At 47.3% G+C, this 22,947-nt stretch overlaps 1 protein-coding gene across 11 annotated transcripts; it reads left to right on the top strand.

Moving 5' to 3' along the window:
- Window positions 1-475: 475 nt before the first annotated feature.
- Window positions 476-22,727, top strand: LOC108022546 (mucin-5AC). 11 transcript variants are annotated; one of them, XM_017091529.3, is made up of 9 exons: window positions 477-849; window positions 6,095-6,821; window positions 15,479-15,870; window positions 16,315-16,688; window positions 16,799-16,927; window positions 17,141-17,538; window positions 18,199-19,042; window positions 20,741-21,475; window positions 21,536-22,727. In XM_017091529.3, exons 2-9 carry the CDS (start codon window positions 6,677-6,679, stop codon window positions 22,125-22,127), a joined length of 3,609 nt encoding a protein of 1,202 aa, XP_016947018.1. In that variant the 5' UTR covers window positions 477-849; window positions 6,095-6,676; the 3' UTR covers window positions 22,128-22,727. The 11 variants fall into 11 exon arrangements, with proteins under 11 accessions (XP_016947016.1, XP_016947018.1, XP_043948443.1 ...); XM_017091530.3 differs by lacking the exons at window positions 477-849; window positions 6,095-6,821 and adding an exon at window positions 11,963-12,640 and having other exon boundaries at window positions 19,178-21,475; XM_017091531.3 differs by lacking the exons at window positions 477-849; window positions 6,095-6,821 and adding an exon at window positions 11,964-12,451 and having other exon boundaries at window positions 19,178-21,475.
- The last annotated feature ends 220 nt before the right edge of the window (window positions 22,728-22,947 follow it).

Here is a 22,947-nt window from a genome sequence, read left to right as displayed (position 1 = left end):
CATTTCCTCTTTGGTAGTTTATGTAAGTCTCGAATGGCGTGCACAAAATATTTCAAATAAATTTCTTTGGCGGAAACATTTATTTTGACGGGGAAGAGACTTGGGTGCACGCGTCCGATGTCACTTTCCGAAAATGAAATTAAAAATAGCCAAAAGTGAGCAACAAGTGTCGCGCAAAGGTGCTGATCAATTGGTGGCATCCATTTCAGGTCTCGACAAAGACGAAACCTGTCACCCCGAGAGGGCGCCCACGCAGCCCGGACTTCCTGCCCCTGCCACCTGGAATCTCGGAGCAGCACTCCTCCTCCGAGCCGGGGCAGCCAGAAAGATTCGGCTCAAACCGGGTTGCCAAAAAGCGTACGAAATAAGCCAAAATTCACCTTTCGTGACGCAGTCGCAGCTCCTCCGACTGCGCAGTCGCCGCCGACATCGCCGCAGCGCCGAGCGAAGGTGGAGCGCTCCCACTTGGCGGCGGCTCATTCGCTACGCGCTCGTCGAACCGCCGAGACGTGCCCAATCGCTGCCCTCGTCGCGGGTGTGAGAACTGCCCTCCGAACAAAAGCATAAATATATAAAAATATTCGGGGAGAAACCTGATTTCCCGCGAGAGTTGCACTTTCAACCGCCGATCTAAGCAGTTCTTATCGAGCTGAGGTGCCGCCTGCGAACGATTTACCACCAGCGTTTCCGTTTACCCCTCGCGGCTGCCAGTGCTATTGTGTTATAATACGATATGATTGGCACGGGGTGAATTAAGCCATCGCTCAGCCACCCAAGCGGTTTTCATTGAGTGCACATTGCGGAATTTCAATTACTTAGCCACTCGATAGGAAAGGAGCGCACTCCAAGGTAATTTCCAAGCAAACAGCACAGGTGAAAAAGTAACTCGATTCCCCGTGGACTTCGTGCGGCTGAGAGCGATAAGTTAAATGGCATATTAACGGCCAATTATACAGTCACCGGCCACAACATCATCATCGCGAATCGTTCATTCGGTTTTCAGTATCGATAAGGTAAACATACGACCTGAAATACGGGCTGAGCAAATGGGTGGAGGCCCTAGCTATAGGAAAGCAAACAGAACTTTGTTTTAGTAACCAACTGGTTCTCAAGCCAATATCGTTATGGTTGTTATTTAAACTGTTTCAAAGGTGGAAACAAAGCTCTTTTAGTTAGGAAACCGATGTAAAATAAATATGTGGTAGATGCATTATTATCCAACATTTTGCTCATTGGGGATTACTACCCATATTTCTGACTTATCCATGATATATATCCTTTTTTTCCCAGACAGAATAATATCAGTAACTTAACTTATCATAGAATAGCTGAATAAATATTGGAGTCCCCTTACAAAATATTGCGCAAAGTATCCATATCTGCCTATTTATAGAGCTCTCATATCGGAATCTCCTCGGTTCCCAGGCATATCCAAGGCTCATATTATGTTTACATCTTGACACTCCGCACCCGAGCCAGCGGTGGCGATAAGGTTCGCTTCCCCCACCCCTTGCCCACCATTATGTATTTTATCTAGCCGATAAGATACGACCGCGCACATACATACTGCGCTCGAATATCTCTAGGTTATATGGCAGACTTGCTCCAATTTCGCGCAGAAACTTTTGATTTGTCCGAACTCTTGATGGGTTTCTGTTTGGTCAGAAGTTGGCATGCAATGGGGCCATCAATGGGGCAGCACCCTTTCTGCATGCGCTCCCTGCTCGGCCAGATAAAGAGCTTGGAGCCTCGTGTGTGCACTTCTCGCCATGGCAACCTGCCGCCAGCCGGTCACAACAAGCGGGGAAGTCCACCACTGCGGGCGGAGTTGTTTGCCACCCAACAACAATGGCAACCCCCTGGCCGGGCCAAAGCCACCCAGAGGGAGGACATTCGTTCCAGCGAGTGGCCAGCTGGGCGCGGCTTTAGTGTCTGGCGTCATTACACCACTTATAGCCCATGTTTTCCAGAACTTTCGCTGCTCCTTTCGGTGTTTAATCGATAGAGTCCGGAACGAGGGAAGGAACCCTGATTCTGGGTTTCCATTTTCATGGCTGTTCCTCACTTGCCGTTTGTGTGCTAATTGCAGATCGAGGCTAAGTAACTGATTTGGGAGGGGGCTATGTACTTCGGAACGGCCACTGGGTTGGGGACTCCTCTGTGGGGGCGCAGACCCAGTCACTGTTGAACATTTGTTTTGAGCTCGTTAAGTTTGCCGTTAATTATCGTTTGGAATTTCGCGACGCAATACTGAAACCTATTGGCTTGGCAGGTGAATATCTCATGAATAGCTTATGTGGAAAGATACACAGAGTATGTGCCGGATGTTTTAAGGCTTTTGATGAGTTGGTACACAAAAAAAGGGACAAGTAAGATCGTTAGAGCTGTAAATAGAATATGTAGACTTGGTTTAGTCTATATCGAAGATAATAGGGGTTAACAAGATAACAAACTATTTACCCATGATGTAACCCCAATATGTAGAACATATGATAGGCTAACCAAACCTGTAGCTCATTTATTACCTATTAGTAAGTCTAGACCGAGATGAGAAGAGCTACCTAAACCTTTTAAATTCGAACCTCCACAACGCTCGGGGCTGCAGGTTTTCTACCTTCCAGTTTATACAGTTGTAAGTGAGAAATCAAATTATTTATTCACTTGAAAATCACTTCTCAGTAAGCAATCCTCCCAAGTTTATTAACAAACAATTAATATTCCCTTCACTTCCCAATACCCCTGCTATCTTTTGGGAAAAGCAAAAACGCAAGCCCACGGGTATTTCACAGTCGGTGAGCTATTTGCCATGCATATTTGCAACGCTCCAAAAAGTCCAATAAGCGGCAATCACAAGAGGCAGCAATCGCTTTTCCCCAGCAGAAAATTTGCATAAAAGCACATGTGGCATGTGCTCCTCAGTGGGAACCCAACTGATGTGCAAGTACACCGCAATTAACATCAGACTCGAGTGGTTTACATGCGATCGCTGTATTGACAAAGTCCCTCGTTTGCCGGCGGTTCCACAAATTTGAAATTGAGATCCGATCCGGTCCGGTCCGAGCCCGCCCCTCTGAGGCGCTGGCATGTGCCTCGTTTTGTTTCTAGACTCTGATTCTGGGCAACCTTCACACGAACCCGCACTGGAGTGACGTGTTGACGACTTCTAACAGACTCACCAAGCTGCGATGATTGCCAGATGACATCAGCACGTCCAACAAAGCAAAATAATATCCGAGCAGCCCGACTGTGACTGCGACTTACGGCTTTCTTCTGGCCCAGCGAAAGCCTTCAAATTGGCCAAAACGCTGCCTTAATGAAGACCCAACGATTCCCTTGATTACCATGTGTGGCTAATCGGTGCTGGGTTTTTGGTTTCTGGTAATTGAGTGCAACTTTGCACGCTAATAGTGCGGTTTGAGGGCGGCGGTTTCGCATTTCCCCGGCTGCGAGCAATAAGCCAGGTTGTTGGAGTGCTGACAAACCGCCCCGCAATGCAGCTGCGGAGGAAAACCACTTTAATTGATTCCAACGAAAGGCGAATGCTCATGTCGGGCGATTAACTCAATTAGCCAATGAGATTTCGAATGCCCGAGCCATGCAAATGGAGAGATCTACTATAGATAATGATAATGCCACTTTAATAGTGTCTATTAAAGAGGGTTGACGAATCAGTTGCTTTTTAAGAAAAGAAGCCAGACTAACATCGCATAGAATATAGATATTTATAGTGGGCTGGGAACTAAGTATGTTCTTTTTATATAGTACGTCTATACTATACATATACCTCATTAAATAGATAAATTTAAGAACTCATAAGTGCTTCCCCTGAAGTGAAGATTTATCTCTCTCTAAATAAAAGTATAAACATTTATTGACTCTGCTGCTCTTACTAAACCAAGCTGATAAAGGGAACTGACAGAGGAACCCCTTCCACAGATCTCTGTGTAATCCGACACCTTTCAGAACCAGATGGGCACCCATGCGACCTTCGCCCGCAACAAGAGAATCCACTCGTTCCGAGCCCAGTTCTTTGTCACTGTGCCAAATCGAAAGTGGTTCCATATACGTAGAACACCACGAGAGTGCGTTTGTGCCGCCAGTTCTGAAGGTGAGCCTGTCCGCATGGAACGACACTGTTGCACCTGTTAGGCCCCAGACTGGGGCACTCCAAGCCTCGGAGGCGACTCGCGACAGCTGTCACGGCTTTGAGGGAATTCCAAGTGGAAACCCGAGGCGGAGCTTTGTTTTGTTTACATTGCCCCTGGTTCGATGCTCTCGTTCTAGCTTGAAGCCCCTGTGCTGTTTTCGCAACTGCTACTATTCGAAACTTAGTGCAACAAACTCCCATCACTTTGTCATCATTTAAATTGAAATGTGTGAGCTTTGAGCTCGGGTCTTGAAGCGTGGGAGCTGCATGTATGATATATGTATATGAAGTAAGATCAAGATAAAGTTCGTCAACGTCTTGGAATGACTTGAGTGGGTGGCGAAAAAGCGATGATGAAGACGATAATGTGGCCGGGACAATGGTAAATAAATAAATTAGCTTTATAAGGAAACCAGTTCGAAAGAGGCACAGCACGACTGTGGTTTTGGTAATTTCAATAATACACTTATAACTCGACACCAACGAATGTACGGGCACGAACCCCCAATAACCGAAATCCCATAGCCATTACTCACTTGGTTTCCCGGATGGATTCAGAGCACGTCCCCGGCCGCTCAGCAGCCCTATCCCAATATGGTCAGAGTGACTGTTCCAAGCCACTTCATATGCATACTATAGATCGAACTCGAGAGGGAGCGGCGAACCTTTCAACTCGCATTATGCACAATAATCTTACATCAATTTGGAGGCCTTATCTATGCGTGGAGCCCGACGGAAAACTGGTAAACTGGTCGGGGTGGGGGCATAAATTATCCGAACTTGTAAAAATCGAAACGAGTTTGCCGCCTCGAGTGAGCCCAACAATTACCCAACAGCAGACTTGTTCTATATATCACGAGAGGTCTGTCGACGTCTATTAAGATTTATAGATTTCGACGTCGCCTAACATAGATACAGACAAGCGTGTTACTAGATTAGCTTATCGGGATATATAAAGACATCTTCAGGTCGGAGAAAACACTGTTGGGTTAGTCAAGTCAAGTGTGGGTTGAAATGGCAGTTATTATAATGACTATCTGATTGCTAATGAGTTGGCTATTATAATAGATTTGGCCTCGGCTGTTTGCAATGAGAAGGGGTTGCAAATTATTGACTGTCATAATTATAATTCCAGTATTTTGATTCACTCCCTCGTTTCGTTTCTATAGATATAGCCCCATAAAAAGTTTCTCCCTCGAGATCTTTAATGTGCGATTTTGGGACTTGAAAATACCCCAGCTCGTGGGAGAGATGATGCTCGCACACAAAAGATCTTCAATTGCTTTAATGTTCACTTTCATTTCGCAATTAAGAGCGTCTGGGCAAAAGTTTGGTTCTCGTGTTTTTGGTTTTAGTCTCGTTTCAACCGCGCAACAAGCCGGGAGACGTCGCGAATGGAAAGCAAACTTGGGTGGCTGAAACGAATTTCAACGGTAATTAATTGGCTTATTAGGAAAAGCAATTCAATCACCCTTGCTCTCACTCGGTTGCCCCTTTTTCGCGATTGCGTGAGCCAAGCCCCAGAGCAGAAACAACACACAATCTAAGTTTAGGCGATTTCATCATATTCTCTGAAACTCGCCGTGGACTCTTGCAAATTAGCTAATATGAGCTTGGCCTCAATGGTGAATGTTTGGCTGGTATTTCAGTTTGTTTGAGCGTCAGAGGAGGAGTAATAATCAATAGATAAAACAATCCGACGGATTATGCCTGTTTTTGTTATGTCAACTGGCTTATAAGCTAATAATGCCTTAAAAGAACAAGTGTCTCCTAAGTTATTAACCCGATAAAGAATGATTAAGGCTTCTACTATTATTGTTTGGTTTTATCGGGACTCCACTTTTTCTACAGTTTTACCTAAGACCCCCTGTCTAGTTACAGTGAAGTATCTCCCAGTCTCCCCAACAAGTGGTTTAAAATTTATATCTCACGCTCTGACCTTTGCAGATACTCATAGAAACCAACGACAACGAACTCCAAGGGGCCGCAGAAGGGGAACCCAGCGCCGAAGTCCAATTGCACCTCTCGGATATCCAACCATTGCAGACTGTAATTTTGGCCTGCCTACCGGCGCATTTCCATAGGATTTTGGTGGAAACTTGGAACCAACAAAGTGAATTTCAAATGTGAACCAATCATACAATAACAGCGCAAAAACCGAAAATAGCGTGCATGAAAAAAAGATATTGTGCAAACAACAAAAGAAACATTAGGCAAAATTGTTTCCAAAGCCTTTTTGTATTGTTTTTTGAAAGTGCAGTGAAAACGAAATATGATTAATTAGCAATGCGGCAAAACCATTAATGAATATTAAGTAAAGCACCTGAAAAACACGAACAAAACGGGAAAAGTGAACCAAAACTTGCATGTGGAGCAAAAGAGAGTTTGGCGCGCTTTTAAACGCCGGCGACTAAACCCGCGTTCGCGTTCGCGTTTTAACTCACCCAAAAAGCGGAAGAGTGATAGCCAAACCAAAAGCGAGTTCGTTGCATAAATTCCGCCGGTGGAGAGTGTGGTGTCCGTGTGAAAATGGCCACCTCGGACCAGAGCAGGAGGCCCCTGGAGCCGATCTTCATCGCCACCCCGCCGCCCACGCCGCTGCTGCACCTCCACAGCTCGATAACCCGCACCACAACGCCGCGCGAAATGCCCACCATGTACCACTTCGATTTCGGTAAGCCATTCATGAGGCCCTTCAGCCAATAACAACTGTACGTAACCCTGGAGTTAAGAGCTTGTCAATCGGTTTGATGCACAAAAATAAATTTCATATATTTTTAAGTTCAAAATGTTCTCAATGCGCTTGAATGGAGTTGAAATGGTTCTAAGAAGCTAGTGTAGTTACAAATATTCCCAATACCATTTAATTCTTGAATTAAGAACATACAGCTGAGAGTAAGAACATTTGCACTCACACGGTTTTCAAGAACAAATGTTCTCAATTCAAGAACAATGTATATTTCACATTGCATTGCCTAAGCAGAGGAAAAATCGATATTCCTTTAGTAGGTCCTGATTCCATTTATATTTCTTCCAATTTATATACTCGTATAATCTGTGCAATAAAACCTCCAATGAATTGTATGGTTCTCTTTAAAATTTCACTATAAAGATACATGCCGAATTAATCTAATCCCATTTCTCCCTGTGCAGTTTTGGGAAATGCATACAATATGAATGCAAACAATATGCGGCTAACTCAAAGTACTCAAATATGCATGCCACTTCCGCGCAGGCGCGCAAGATCCCCCGAAAAGCACTTGGCATGCAGCCCCAGGCGAAGAAACTCCAGCTGTGTTGGAGGAAGTGTTTAGGAAACCACTTAAGGCCAATAAACCAAGAGGGGAAAAAGGGGCCGATTTGAATTTATAATGAACCAATGAAGCAAGAAGTCACTTTTTATGGCCAACTTAGCATGGTATTCAAATTGAAAAGCAGAGAACAAGCAAGGGTTATAAAATATTTTTGTAAAGCCCCATTAAATCGTGTAGTGTGAAAGATTTTTAGGGAATTATGCGGCGGATATAGAAAATAATAAAGGGGAGGATACAGAAACATTAGGATTTTTATATTCATTATTTAGTAACCAAACGGATATGAGCAACACTTTGAACCGCCGATAAAAACTACATTTTAAGCAGTTATTTGTCGAGCTCTTCCAATAAAAGAAACCGCTTTTATAAAACAAAACCCCGCTTTCTAGCGCCCAAAGACCCACAGATGACATCAGTTATTATTGCAATACTATGTATGCTTTGTATTGCAAAAAGAAAAAACAGCAAACGCACAAAAAGCTTTCAACCAAATCAAACACAGAAAACGTGGAAGGCATTTAAAAAAGTGCAAGTAAACACAAAAAACAGAAGCCAACCAATTGACAACAACAGCAACCGACATATCTATGTCAATTTCCATTTGCAGCCACGGCAAATGAACCCAAAAACACACAAAATATCAAATAAATTTTAATTAAATTAAAGACAAGCCCAAAACGAGAAATTCGACTAGCAGCAATCGAGAATAATTCAATTAAAGATTGCCAGAAGCAAGGAGCTTAGCTCAGTTATAGCTACCTATAGGCCATGTTATAGGGCAGATAAATATGCCAGTTGGCTGACAGAAATCGGGCGTTGCGACGGATTTCCAATAGCTTTTAGCCATGTCAGTCACGTCTGGCCGGCAGATCTGCCTGCTAATAAGTATAGTTATAAATACGAAAACTGCGAGTATTCCATTGTCGCCCTGCCAACTGACAGTAATGGCCCGTCCAGTATATATGGCCTAAACGAGTGCCAGTTGGCGGCTTTTGACCCACTTCCCTCGGCCCACTCGAAAACGACTTCCCTCCCTCCGAAGTCCGCGCTAATCCGCCGAGTTTCCTTGACATTGGACCACATTTAGGTGGCACAAGCTGTTTACAATCCCATACAAACATAGAATCTATTCCGATGTCAAAATCAAGCCAACCAGTCTGGTATTGGCATTTCATACAGAGGTGTTAATTGTGCCTCGCGAAAACCTGTTTTTTAAATCTTTTGCAAGTCACTTTTCTGCCGGGGATGGGTTCTGCCATTGACAAATTTTGTGCACTGATGATTTGCAGTTTTCCAATCGAAAGACCACTTAGAGTGGCTACAAGTCTCTGGCCACAATTGTTTGCTCAACGAACTTTGAAAATATCCGAGGAAAGCCGGCAAATGCTGAAAAGCTTGATAAAGCTCTGAAATGTGGCTCCCAGCAGTGTTGCCGTGCGGCAGGCGAGTTACTACTCTTTGCCTTTTGCGTAGTAAAAAGTTATTGAATATGGAAAACTTATGGAAAGTTGAGCTTACAACCTAAAAGGATAGTTTTAAAACATTTTATGTGTAAGAAAGACAATGTAAGACATTTTTATTATATTAAGAAAATATTTAATTGCCTTCAATTGTTTATGAGGCTCTTTTAAATATCAATATCGTTTCTTTAAATATATATATACAAGTTGTACTTCGTTTAGAGTTCGAAACGATAATCTATTAATACATTTACATTTTAAATTTATGCAAATCAATTATAACACTATCAACTTAAATCGCCTTCCTCACATGAAATCACTTAACCCTTTCAAATCCTAATTCGATTTGCTGAAATACATTGGGAGCCCGGGCGCCTCCCAAACTGAGCTGCTAATCGTTTGGCTTCACCCATCGATCGAATGTGTTCCGAATCCAATCGAAAATTACCTACCTCAATTAGCGGCCCAGTTCCCCACTCCAGTGCAAAACAAAGTCGGAAAAGCCGAAGACACACACGAAATCGAATTGGATACAAACACAAAAGTATTTCACACTTTCCAAAGGCAATCAGCACTGCCGGCAACAAACAAATCAACTTCAATTTGTTGCAACAACATGCGGCACTCACTGAGTTACCAACAGAACCGAAGACAGAAACAAAAGCGGAGGGAAAGTTGTGCAATCTGCAAAATGCGTTCGGTGGAGGCAAACGTAGACTTCGGGAAAAGCAAGGGAACAGCGCCAATGAACTGAAATGGTTTCACTACAAGATCGAGGGGCGATACGGGGACGGGCCATGGGCCACTGACGACTGGAGGAAATAGAACTTAATTAGTGGGGACTCCGACGGCCCTTGCTGATATGTGAAGTGTGTGCCGGCAGGCAGAGGGAGAAGGAGCATAGCTCGGTTGGGGAGGGCAGGCGGAGATTCAGGGGCCTCGGAAAAGTCGCCAAGTGCGCAGCATCGAAAAGGTCCCTCATACAATAGCGCTTTATTTATAGATCTTGGAAGCGGATTCCTAATGAGTAATAAAAGCCATCGATGCCTGGTCTAAGGGGAACTTTAAATTTGGTCCTTCAACCCAATGCACTCTTATGTGATCAACACCTTACTACCCTGAAAATACAACTATTTAAGGATTTCATTGTGGATCTTTTCGAATATACCTAATAACACCTGTCTAAAAGTTTGGTCGATCTATCTATTATATTAAATCATACTCCTTGAATCCGCAAAAATCTCGGAAATAGTTTTAAGCTCCCTCGTTTCTAGCAGTGCATAGGAAACATAAAATTTAAAGTTCACTTGGAAAATATGGTTTTTCGGTCGTGTCGCCGCCTTGCCCCCAAAACGCCATCCGCACATCATCCAGATTCTAGAACTTCGACTATTTATAAGCACGCGCCCTTTCGAGCACGCATCTCCCGAGGGCTCCACGCTGCACCGAGAAAATCGCCAGAGCGCGATCTGTGCAACAGCGCCATATGCAACTGCAGCAGAATGTCTATTTTCGATGGCGCTCTCCAAGCGTGACAATTATAGGAGATTATCCAAGACCCAGAGTCGCGACGCGTGGGCGACCACAAACGGTGCCGCCTGCACCCCAAAGGAAAAGCACCCATAGCCAACCCCACCTTTCGAGGGAGAGTTGCTGGTTCGATAAACAAGGTATAAATATCGCGGCTAAGGACGGGTCGGGACTCAAGTTCATGACTCGAACACATAACTTTCCCCCGCCTTTGGCACGTGCGAAACCGAACTTTCGGTCTTGTGTCAAGGCAACTTGCGCAAGAGAGTTCCACGGCCCGGTGACGTCAGCGGATGCTGCAGTGCATCTACACAGACTTATAGCCCCGGCAAATGGGGATCGTTTGGCCGGCAAGAGCGATACTCAAAGTGCATTCGCATTTCAATTAAAACAGAAACGGCGAAAGATATGTGGCAGATGGAAGAAGATACGAGTACAGCGAAGTTCACTCAGGGGAATGTCGAATGGGAAATGCCCTTCAAAGGAGTCACGTAGTCTTGAGGTTACCTAACCTAAGGTTAAATTATAGTCGTTAGAGCTTTGTACTATAAGAATGTTTGCCAGTGGTAAGATATACAAATGAATGGCACCTCTAGTACCGTAGACGGACAAAGAGGGTATCCAAAGAAGCCATTCGAAGATATAATGAAAGAAGAATGCTATGAGGGAAGGAAGAAGGTCCTCAGTTAAGAAAGTTCTTCCTAAAGAATACTCCTTAAGGACTTCCCTTTAGGCGTCCTTTTCAACAATCTTTGATACTCGATCAGAACCTGGTACACATCAGGGAATAAACAAACATTAGGCTTCACTCCCGCCTCAGAACACCTTCCCGATCGAGAGACCCCCTTCCAGGTATGAAAGTCAATCTGCAACCAACCGATTCCCCCAGCTGGGAGGCCGTGTCTCGTTTAAGTTCCCCGAAAGAGTCTCCAACTCCGCGGCCAGCTGTTTATTTATGTGAAGCGCCTGCGATCCGCCGCATGTTGCGTCTACCTTTTTTGGCACACTTATGCAACGGCGGCAGTGGACGGTTTCATGCCCCAAAAGTGGACATAATTGCGTGTGGGGGCAACACCCAGGTTCCCATTCGCCCAGGAAGTGGGCCCTCGTTTGAAGTCGCTTGGAGTCACTGATCGACTGAGGGAGGGGCGAGCGGGTGGTTTCATTTGGAACTGGCAGTGGGACGGCCGTTCTTTCGGGGACTGAATAATGCCCAAGTAGCCGAGGTTCAGCAACATTTGACGTCGCCAGCGGCGGCGGCTTTAAATAAATCAGCCGTAGAGAGCAGGCGAGCGGGGAACCGGCCCGTAGACAACTCGAATCCGGCGAGAGTCGTGGCCTTTGTGGATGGCAGCGAACACCCACACCCGGGCCAAAACTGGAGTGCAACTATTTTGGTGCCATGCGAAAAGCCGCTCGCACGGGCAACATGTTGCTGCGGGAGCTTTGTGTTGCTCGCGGGTGTCTGCCGTCGCCGCCGTTCAGTTGAGCACGAGAAGCCGGCGCGCGAAGTTCCCTCGGAGTGGCCAGTGGCTCGGGGAAATGGGCTTAAGTGTATCGTAGAGCAGTGAGTAATCCGAAATAAATCAGCCAGAACCGCCTCAGCATGAGCAAGAAGATGTGGCAGAAGATCTTCAAATCCAAGGCGCAGAAGCCGCAGCCCTTGGCCAAGATCAACAAGCGGCACAGTCGCGTCGTCTACGAGGAGTACCAGCAGTTAGGCGATCTGCTGGCCGCCGAAAGTGGGCAGCTCTGTTTCGGCAGTGAAAAGGAAAACGAGATGGAAAATGCCTGTGGAAATGGAAGTGCCAGTGGCAACAGCAGCTGCAGCATCAACATTTTCGAGCAGCCGCCGCTGCAAAGTTCTTTCAACTCGCTGGAGCTTAGTGAGGCGCATCAGCTGCAGCAGCCGAGGCAGCAACAGCTGTCAACGTTTTCGCGCGTTCGCAACACATTTTCCCTGAGGAGGAACAGCAGAAAGCTGGGCACGGCCAAGCCAAGTGAGTCGGACGAGGCTGCACCAGCCACCGAGGATGCAACAGCGGCCGCACTCACTAACAATGGGCCGGGCCATCGGCGGCAACGCGTCGTGATCGTTGTCAACAAGATCGATGTGGCCACTAACAGTCCGTCTAACCATTTGCATGCCAATCCCCCAGCACACACAACAGAAACGGCAATTAATTCAAGTAATTTTCACTGCAAATTAACAACTAATTTCTGCTAAGTGCACCACCCATTGCTCTGCGGTGAAAGCGGCGCGGAAAACTCCAGCCAGCTGCCCACATCTGCTCCAACTGCCTAATCTCCCCGCCATGGTGACCTCTTGGCTGACTCCTTCTGCTTATCAATTCCCGGCCACAAAATGATGTCACCTTCGGATTTCCTCAGTGGAACTCAAAAACAACGCTTTGATTAACCGATTAATGCTGAGTTACTTCGAAAGTAACACATTTTAGCTCTTGGAATGTGTTTTTTAGGGACTAACAAGAATAATAGGGGTCCAGAATAATCTCAAAATCCCGACGAATGTCTTGATTTTCAAATAAGTTGACCATGAATCATTGGTAGTGATTAGCTCTTAGTTCATCATCAGCTTCTGTGACAAATTCTGAAGGTCCTCTTTATTCTAACTTAGCATTATTCTGTAATTTTTGTTGTTTTCTAGCTTGTCAAGTGATAAATTTGAAATTCCCCAGATAAGCCAAACCTTAAAGAAATAGACTCGCGTGTATTAGAGTTTGTGAACTTTGTTAACTCAGAAATCTCCAAAACTCTGACCCAAAACCCGAACTCAGCTTTAAGTCATGCTTTTCCCCAACTGCAGACCAGTCTGGTTCCCAGCTTACCCGTTCCGAGGTGCCAGGTCCTCGGCCGTGGTTTCCATGGCCATTCTTCTCGGGTGTCAAAGAGGTGAGAGTTCAAAGCGTAGCCAAGAACCTGAAAGCAGCCCGTCTGGGAACAGGGAAACTGTTTGTACTACACTCTTAGCATATTGCACACACGACCGCATTAATGGGCCCACTGAAGACTTAAGTGGCTTATGGAGATTGCCCAACCACCGCCAGTCAGACGCGGAGACAACAAAATATGGAAATGCCTAAGACTAGACACCGACTAACAAAACAGAGAGATGGGCCAGGGATTGGGCAAGCAGAAAGACCATATCCGACTAGATTTAAAGTGGCATTCATCACTCGCCTCGATGGCTTTCAACTTTTGATCTAGTAAACTCTTGACCATTTGGAGCAATCCCTTGGCTCCGTCGCTCGGGATCTGCTGAAGATCTGATCGGACTGGTGGGTGGGGACCTGCTGTTTTTATTTTTAAATATCTCAAGTGGAGGCACATAATGCATGTGCATATATCTCGTTCTCATATTCGGAGGAGCATCATTAGCGCAAGACAGATGGATAGATAGATAGTACTCCCACCCACTGCTCATCGCTGTGAACATTATGCGTAACACCCAACTTTGCATTGATTTCAATGGAAATGAGACGACTCTGGGTCTCAAGATGTTGCGGAAATTCTGCCGCTCATGTCTGTGCGTGTCGCTGATTGATGTAATCGCCGACTGCCAGTTCGCGGGTGCTGGCTCCCCCATTATAATGGGATTTCCTCCGACTCTGTGATTAAGTAGTGGCCGCCTCCATTGATGCTTCTAATTATTATTCCCCGATGCCCACACAATGTAGCGGGAGATTGGTTTTTGCAGCACAGTTATAGAATCAGTCTACTCTTAGAGCCACAGGTAATAAGCAGAACGCGCAGAAAAGTACAGTCGGCACGATAACGATAGGCACAGATCTTTTTATACAGTGTTGGAAAGAAAACTTTAAATTATTTGATGACTAGCAAGGTCGCTCACAGCTTCGTCCGAGGAAATCAAGATCAAACATTTTGCAAACAGATCGGCTATCTTCCATTCCTTGTCTGGTCACTATCTCACGCCATCCATCGGAATGGTATTTTTGATTTTAATGTTTTTAAAACAGTGGTTATTGCTGCTTTGTATTTTAATATATTCCTTTACGGGAAAAATTAGAAAAGCATTTAATGAGGGAAAAAAGAAAATGTGCTGAATAAATCTACAGCTAAATTTACAGCTCGAATTTACAACTCTCCATTTTTAATAAGCAATAAAAGTAAATTCAGCTAAAATATACGAACTAAGAAACTAGATTAAAGCATCAAAAGTACTGCAATCGTGGACGTTGGCAAAACCACCTGCCATCACGAGATACCAGATATTCGATCTTCGAGATACAATTCCCGCCCACGTTTCAAAAACCAAAGATTTGGCGCAGACCAGCTGCCCGAATTGGAGATAACTACATTTCATCAGTCTGCGGCGAGGAGATTAATAACAATTTATAGGCTGATCGCCAAACAAGCGAAGTAAGAGCCATACATTTTTGTGGGCCTGGGACTGCTCCATTGTCTCTGCGTTTTTGGGGAATTTATTGGTGGCACAGACAATTTGTCGCCCGAAAAAACAATCGGCCATGAATCTGCCAGCGAATGTTTTTCACTTGGCTGCCAGCCATTTTCCTTGGGAAAGTGACTGGGATTTTGCAAGTGCCAAACTTTCCCAGCAGAAGCCTAGCCCTTTTCACCTAGACATGGGGTTTTCCAAGTTAGCAGCTATGCAGAACGAAGCAATACTTTTATTTGGGAATTTAATTTAGGAAAAACTTTGTTGAATATATTAAAAATCTTTCTTATTGAAACAAAAATTATTCTCTATTAATAACAACATTTTTCCATCATTTTTAATTAAAGGGTATTTGTGTTAAATTTTCTTTCTTTATCCAATCTCCGAATTTGTATTTAAATACGAATCTATAGAACGACTCCCAGTTTGCTACTCCTCTCCTTTCCGTTGTAGTTTCGTTAACGTTGGGAAGTACTCTTATTTTTTACCCCTCACCTCATCTAACAAACATTGCCAAAGTGCTCGTAGCTAACTGAAACCCCAATCGAAACTCCAATCTCAAAATATTCCTCTCCATCATTTGACACAGCAACGAGCAGCACCACGGATCCCGAGGCGGAAGTACCGATGCGGGGCGCGGAGGACGACCCGCTGCCCCCGCCGCCACTGACCTCCGGCTCCTCCCTCCCGGTGCCGGAGTACGTCCCGGAGCAGGCCAAGCAGCTGACCCCCTGCCCCTGCTGCAGCCGCACCTTCGTCGTGGACGCCCTGCGGAAGCACGTCGTCATCTGCGAGAAGTCCTCCAAGAAGCGCAAGATCTTCGACTCCTCGAGACAACGCCGCGACGGAACCGCCCTCTCCACCTACGTGCTGCCCAAGAACTTTGGCCTGCCCAATGCTGAACGCACGGCGGGATTGCCCTCTCCTCCGACCACCAGTCGCGAGGCAATGACCACATCGGTGAATGCCGGGCCGCCAGAGGTGAGTTCTTCGCAAAGCATATGAATACAATTATTCTATCATGAGTCGACAGCTCTATAGCTGTAGATAAACTTAGGCTTATCTTTGCAGATATTATTAAACCCCTTTTAAATTTAAATTATCCCATACTTTTTTATCTAGAAAGAAAATAAAACATGCATTTTCAAACCCCAGTTATTCAAACATGGAAATACTTCAGTATATTGTTACTTTTTTTTTGTTTAAGTAATGTTAATATTAAACAGCCACAAAAAATATCTTTTTAAATTATGATGACTATCTGGGAGAAATAATCTAACAATTTGCTTTCTTTTCTAAAGATAAGTTGCTTCTTCTTTTCGTCCTATTATTATAGAACAGCCGTAATCTTAATATCCATACTATGTTAATCTCTAAGAGATTACTAATCCAACTAAGAGATTAACCAATCCCAATCCCTTCCAGCCGGTGAACTCTCCCCAGCCAGTTCGTCGAAAGTCGCAGACCGAAATGGTTCGCTCCACTGCCCGCGCCTCCCTGCGCAAGGCAGCCTCCACACTCTCCTCCAACTCAGCGACAGAGGCTCCAGCTGGGCCGCCCGCTGCTGCGGCTGCTCCCCTGGTCCGCGAGAGATCGCTGGCCAGGCGGATCAAGGCACCGGCCTGCGACCGCTGCCCCCACTGCGAACGCACCTTCAACCCAAAGGCCTTCGACCGCCACGTGGAGTGGTGCAAGGAGAAGGCCATCCAGAACACCATTAAGTCCACCAACAGCCAGGAGACCAGCAAGGCCAAGGAGCGCCTGGAGGCCAGGAAGCAGTACAAGCCTCCCAACCTGAAGTAAGCCTGGACTCAGTTGCCACACTCGGATCTTTGTTAACTCACACACTTGTTTCTTTTCTGGTTACCAATTTGTTTGCTTTCGTTTACTCAACCGCAATGTTTGACAGGACCAAAAGATCTCTGGCCCGCGACAAGTACTCTGGCAACCACGAGGAGCTCCTGGAGGCGGGAGAGATCGCGGCACCCAAGCCCGGCATGATGTCCCTTTCGATGACCTCGTCCGTGCACAGTGACAAGTGAGTAGAAGGTTCTTCCCAGATCTTATGGATCTGCTCAATAGATAGTTAGTCCTAACCCCCGATGCTCTTCTGGTCGTCGTTAGTTCCGTAATTCCGTAAAGCGTAACCGTAATCATTTGATAGCCACCCTAGAAACCGTCGTGTAGTTCCAACACACTGTAGTTAGTCCTGCGATCAGCGATCGTCTCTCATCCTCGAAATGATCCTCAGCACCCAAACTCAAGTTTCAAGACCCCGAACCTCGGCAGGATCTGGAGGAGGTGGAGGTCGTGGCAAAGCGACCTCAGCGGCCACCCAGAACCAGGTCAGCCTGTACCACGAGGATCCACCATCCTCGCCACCTCCAAGGGAACGTGCTCTAGTGCGTCCCTCCAAGCCATCCAAGCCAGAGTCCTGCAACGAAATCGACGACACCATGGAGCGCCTGAGGACTGGAGATGCCCTCCAGTTGGCCAAACTGGACTGCGTGGAGGCGCCTGTGCTCCGACCAGCCGGACGCCGCAGGAGCGGATGCAAAGTGGACAAAATCGACAAAGAAATCAGCCTGCCCCATCTTCCCCAAGTAACCATGACTTTCGACGAGCTCAACGGGTTGATCAAGCGCAAAGGTATGGGTATTGGGCAATCTCTTCGAGACGCCTTCCACTCTTACGAGTGGCATGCAGTCCTGCAGTTAACGTGAGACATTGCATCTTGTGATATCTAAGAACCCGGAACCATTTCATGATCGTTAATTAGTGCGCGCATTCGGAAGATCAGCGATGCATTAAGGCAGGGAGTTGGTCGGGCGCAAGTGCATCTATTTGGGTTTTTAATATGTTTTGGAGTTTTAGGCGGCGAAGTCAAGGGCATCCAAGTAGAAACATAATTGCTAGGGAGTTGGCTTGAAGGGATATTTAAATTAATTATTTCTTTAATAGAAAATATGATTATTGAACAGATTTTTTCTATTTTTTCAAGACCAAAACGATATTAGATCAATGTAATCCAAATTAAAACTATGTCTAAGCATGCTTGAAAAAATGCCTTAGAAGGGCATACATTTAAATATTTCTCTATAGCGTAAAGCACATAATTTTGATTTTCTAAGAAATCTTAATGCCGCTAGTTAAAATCTATACAAACAAACCCCCAAGATAAAAAATATATGAGAAAATAAATATTATATAGTTAGATTTAGTTCCTCCGAATGGTTAGGTCTTACCCTAAGTGAAACCCCGGCTAACCCATGTACAAAACCTCCCACCCACCATGCTGACTCCTTCAAGGCGGCAAGCCCATTTGCAATGTGGAGATGGACGAGCAGGAAATCGCTGGTCTGGCCTCCAAACACCACTCCTCCAAATCGCTGGTGCGACAGGCACGTCGACGTATTTGCACCAAGGAGAACCCTAATCTGGAGCTCAGAGCGTTGCAACAGGGCTCGGTGGTGTCCAAGGACGTCCAGTTCGCCTCCCTGGACTCCAGTTTGGTGCCCCTGGAGCGAATGCAACGCAAGGCTTACTCTGGATCCGAGGAGGACTCCCCGAGGGCGGAGATCCAGATCAAGCTGGAGGCCACAACCATGCGCACAGTGTGCCGACCCTCGAAGAAGTCGGGTCAGGGTGTCCAAATGATCAGCAACTCGGAACCCATGCGAGCTTTGCCCATGCCAGGACTGAAGCAGAGTCTGGAGGCCATTAACCAGTCCATGGGGCAGACGGTTCTCCCAAAACTAGAGCTGGGAAACGAGCGGGAGGAGTACGAAACGGAGGAGACAGATGAGCCGGATAACTACACCAGTGAACTGGAGGATGAGTACGAAGAGCAGGAGGACCCTATAGTGCGAGCTGCCAAGCTGATCGAGCTTGCCAAGTCGATGTCCAAGAGGAATCCTGGATTGGAGGAGGATATACAAAGTGAGGAAGAGGATCATGAGCAGGAGCGCGAGGAGGAGGATGAAGAGCGGGAAGAGCCAGACCAGGAACAGGAGCAGGAGGAGCGTCCACTGAAGCTGCCCCCTTTGACCAAACGGAATAGCAACGTCAGTCGCCGTCTGGTGCTCCTTGAGCAGGATGAGAATGGCACTATGTATATCAAGTCTGCTCCTAATTCCAAAGGCCGTTCGAATAGGTTTGTATTCCAGATAGGAGCCGCGTAACCCTACCAATCCTCCCCAGACGACAGCCAGACAGAGCACAAATGGGTGGTTTCTTACACACTTATTATACAACCATTCTTAAAACATTACAATCTATTTTCAAACAGCGGCCTGGGAGACAAATACGATCCCTTCCTCTCGGCCAAGCGACAGCTGGAGGAGCTCTGCTCACCCAGCACGCCGCCGCCGGAGGAGGAGGTGACCACCACCACCACTACTACAACTAGTACCGTCCGAACACCAAAAACACCTACGCCCAGTATAGCTATGACCACATCTTTGACCACGACAACGACTAAACCAGCGCAGATTGCCCAGAAGACCACGCCGGCCTCCAGTTTCCGACGCACTTCATCGCTAAGGGGTCCCCGTCGCACTCCGATGCTAAACAGTCGCCCCCTGTTCGCCACCAACTATCGCCCTACCATTCAGCGGGGTCTCTCCGATGAGGGACCCATCTCCACCAACTTCCTGAAACCGGAGGAGTTCGATGAGATGCCAGTAAGGGCAGCCTGTGGCAACGACTTCCACAGTCCTCGGGTGGTGCGTCGAGATACCAGTGCCTCCAACCGCAAGCAGCTGCTAAAGTTGCCAGTGGGATCTGGAACAAACGAAGCACCATCCCAGGCCGGACGCAGTGTGGCTAAGACTGACTCCCTGGCCGTGTTCCTCAAGTACGAGCACGAGCTGGAGCAGCTGAATGCCAAGGCGGCGGAGCTGGCAGCGGCCAACCAGTTGACCAGCAAGGAGCAGAAGGACAAGAGCAACACGCTGAGTAAGCAGAACTCGGCCAAGAGCCTGGGTCAGAGCACTCCCACGCAGTTGCCTCCATTGACTCCAACGACGGTGCCGAAATCGCCAAGTGGTGTGATCAAGGAGGTGGTCAACTATCCACCGGTGGCCACGCCCTTGCGACTGGAACCCATCAGTAGTAAGCCAGTGACGAGCATGAATCCTCCAGCTCCTCTCACACCCATAAAGCTGGAGAGCATATTTGGTCCCAGGAGGGAAACGGCCTTGGGTTCGGGAGGATCAGCTACAGCTTCACTTCCGGGTGACTACATAGATCCCAAGCTGATAAACGCCTGCGATAATCTGCATGTCAACAGCGGCATATCCTCGGACGCCAGCTCCACGCCCCAGCAGTTGTCCCAGAGTCGCAGCCGGAGCAGCTCTCAGTCCACCATCACGCACGAGCGCAGGCAATCCGGCGAGGCCAGGAACCTGCTGAAGCGCAAGATGCGACTGGGACGCAACCAGTTTCTGTACGACGCCTCTCCAGAGGACGCGGACGCCTCCTCGGGCTGCTCGGCGGACGACGAGGCCAACCGCTCCTCCATGGAGTACGACGAGCAATGCTGGCAGCAGCAGCAGAAGCAGCTGCTGGCCAATCCCCTGCCGCTGGTCATGCCCATGGTGCACAACGCCTTGCCCACCTTCGACGACTTCGACTTCGAGGAGTTCCTCTCCTCATTCGAGAACGAGAATGAGGACGAGCAATTCCCGCTGTTCAAGGACTGTCGCGAGTTCCTCATGAATCGCTCGACGAGCAGGCAACGCTCGTTCCAGAAAGCGACTTCGACGCCGCAGACGACAGTCACCGCCACACAGCTCAACGCACAGCCACACGGTCTCCAGTCCAAGATTAAAGACAATCACCACGCCCACAGGTCGCCACAAGATCCCAGGATGCCCGACGAGCGACTGCAGCGCCGGCAGTCGAATGCCTCGAGTGCCAGTAGCCAGGAGGAGAAGCAGAGCCGCCTTGAGTTGGAGAAGCGTACAGCCGACGAGGAGCACCAGCAGAAGCGGGAGATCTTCATCAGTATCGAGACGGAGGCCAATGCCCAGGGCCGCTCGCCCATTTCGCCGGAGTCACTGCGCCACATGGTGGGCAACGCCCAGACGCCCATCGACGTGTTGCACATCGAGAACGGAAACGAGCCGGAGCACGCCAGGTTCAGGAAGATCAGCGACACGGAGGACGCCGGAGACGAGCCCGGGGATCGGTCCAGCCAGGCCACCAACCGACTGGCCCCATCCTCGAGCGGCTCCGCAGTGGCGCCCAACGTGCAGCTGAACAACGCCAAGAACCTGATCCAGCAGATGCAAAGCGATTTCCGGCAGATTGGCGAGAACGCCAGTGCCTCCATGCGGCGCATGCTCATTGTGGGCAACGACGGCGGACGAGGGGGCGAGGAGCTCAGGGACGGAAATTCAGGGGGTCCGATTCAGGGTCATGCTCAGCAGCAGCATCATCAGGTTAAGGCAAACTCCCCACTAACGCCTTCGCCCTCGGCGGACTCGGATGAGCTGAGCAGTCTGGATGGCTACCCCATGTCCTCGTCGCACGGTTCCCGCCGCGGAGCCAGCTCCAAGCTGAGCTCGGATTCGGCATATGGAAGGTAGGCTCACCTAGTATTGGAAATACGCAATATGTTAATATGTTGTATCGTCAATTGCAGTAGCAACTCACCTTATAGCTTGTCGCGACAGCGCTCCACGGAACTTCAAACGGGCTCACCGCGTGGTCAGGGGCTCCTGCGACCGCATACGGCCAGTGCCAAGCTGTCCGGCATGATGGACGCCTCCACGCAGGCCCAGACCGACTACGGAACCCTCAAGGCTCGCCAGCGGCTCTTTGCCCCTGACTTTGGTAACAACAATGGCGAAGGTTCCGAGTCCTGCAGCAGTGGATCAGACCACTCCTTTGCGGCGCAGCCGAATCTTCAGCAGCAACAGCAGCAACAGCAGCAGCAGCAGGAGACCAGCAACTACAACTACCAGCAGCAGCAGCTGCAGCAGGAGACCAGCAACTACAACTACCAGCAGCAGCAGCAACAGCAGGAGGCGGCCCAATCCCCACCAGCTTACAACAACAATAACAACAACAGCGTACCGATGACACCCACCACATCCGAGCACTCCCTGATGAGCAACTCGTCCACGAGCACAAGTAAAAAGATGTCGAACTTCTGCCACGAATGTGGCTCCAAGTTCATCATTGAGAGCGCCAAGTACTGCATGGACTGCGGCATCAAGCGGGTGGCACTGTAGTTAGCTCCACGTAGCCATTGTTTTTCAGTAGCTCACACCACTCACAGAACACAGAAACCCCCGAAATCGGAGCACAGAACACTCTAACCCGGGAGACACTCGCCCCGAGACGAGGAAGACGACTGGCTGGATCGATTAGGGGGTCTAAAATATATACCAAATGTAGTTGTTATACACAGCAGTTTACGGATAGCGCTAACACCGCTTATGAACAGAATAATAATAATATATTTTTAATACGAACCAAAACATGCAAACAAAGGTTTTATGTCGAACAAACTTTAATTAATCGAACTAAACTTGGCATTTCTCTCGTAAACATATTTTCTCATCTTCGATTGCTTAAAAAAACAAAATAGCGAACAAAAACGCAACTCAACGTAAACAAATGAACACTTTAACAAAGTTGTTGATTAACAAAGACTGAACGAATTTAAACGATAGAGCGTTGAAAAAATATATATGGATTGTGCAACGTGACAAGAGCGTATCTATTTTTAAACATTTTTCAAAACCTAACGCAGCAACTCCATTTTACTTGTATTTTGTAATCGTTTTACTAATTATATAGACCCTGCTTAAATATATATAATACGATAATGCGCATTCACATTGACTTGGTAGATCATAAAACTTGGTTTAAAACGTCGAAGTTGACTTAACATTCATGAGAACTCATTCGTTCGGATTTGGTGGGTCCATTTCTTAGACAAAACTTAATGACTTCTTTTTATCTTTTCACTTTCAGGCCATTAAATGAAATATCTTGGTTACTTTCTTCTTCGTAACGCAGCCTTTGACTGCATTGGGCGATTTTTGT

The sequence above is a fragment of the Drosophila biarmipes genome, chromosome 2R (assembly GCF_025231255.1).
Source record: "Drosophila biarmipes strain raj3 chromosome 2R, RU_DBia_V1.1, whole genome shotgun sequence".
Lineage (NCBI taxonomy): Eukaryota > Metazoa > Arthropoda > Insecta > Diptera > Drosophilidae > Drosophila > Drosophila biarmipes.
This window is presented reverse-complemented; position numbering and strand designations above follow the sequence as displayed.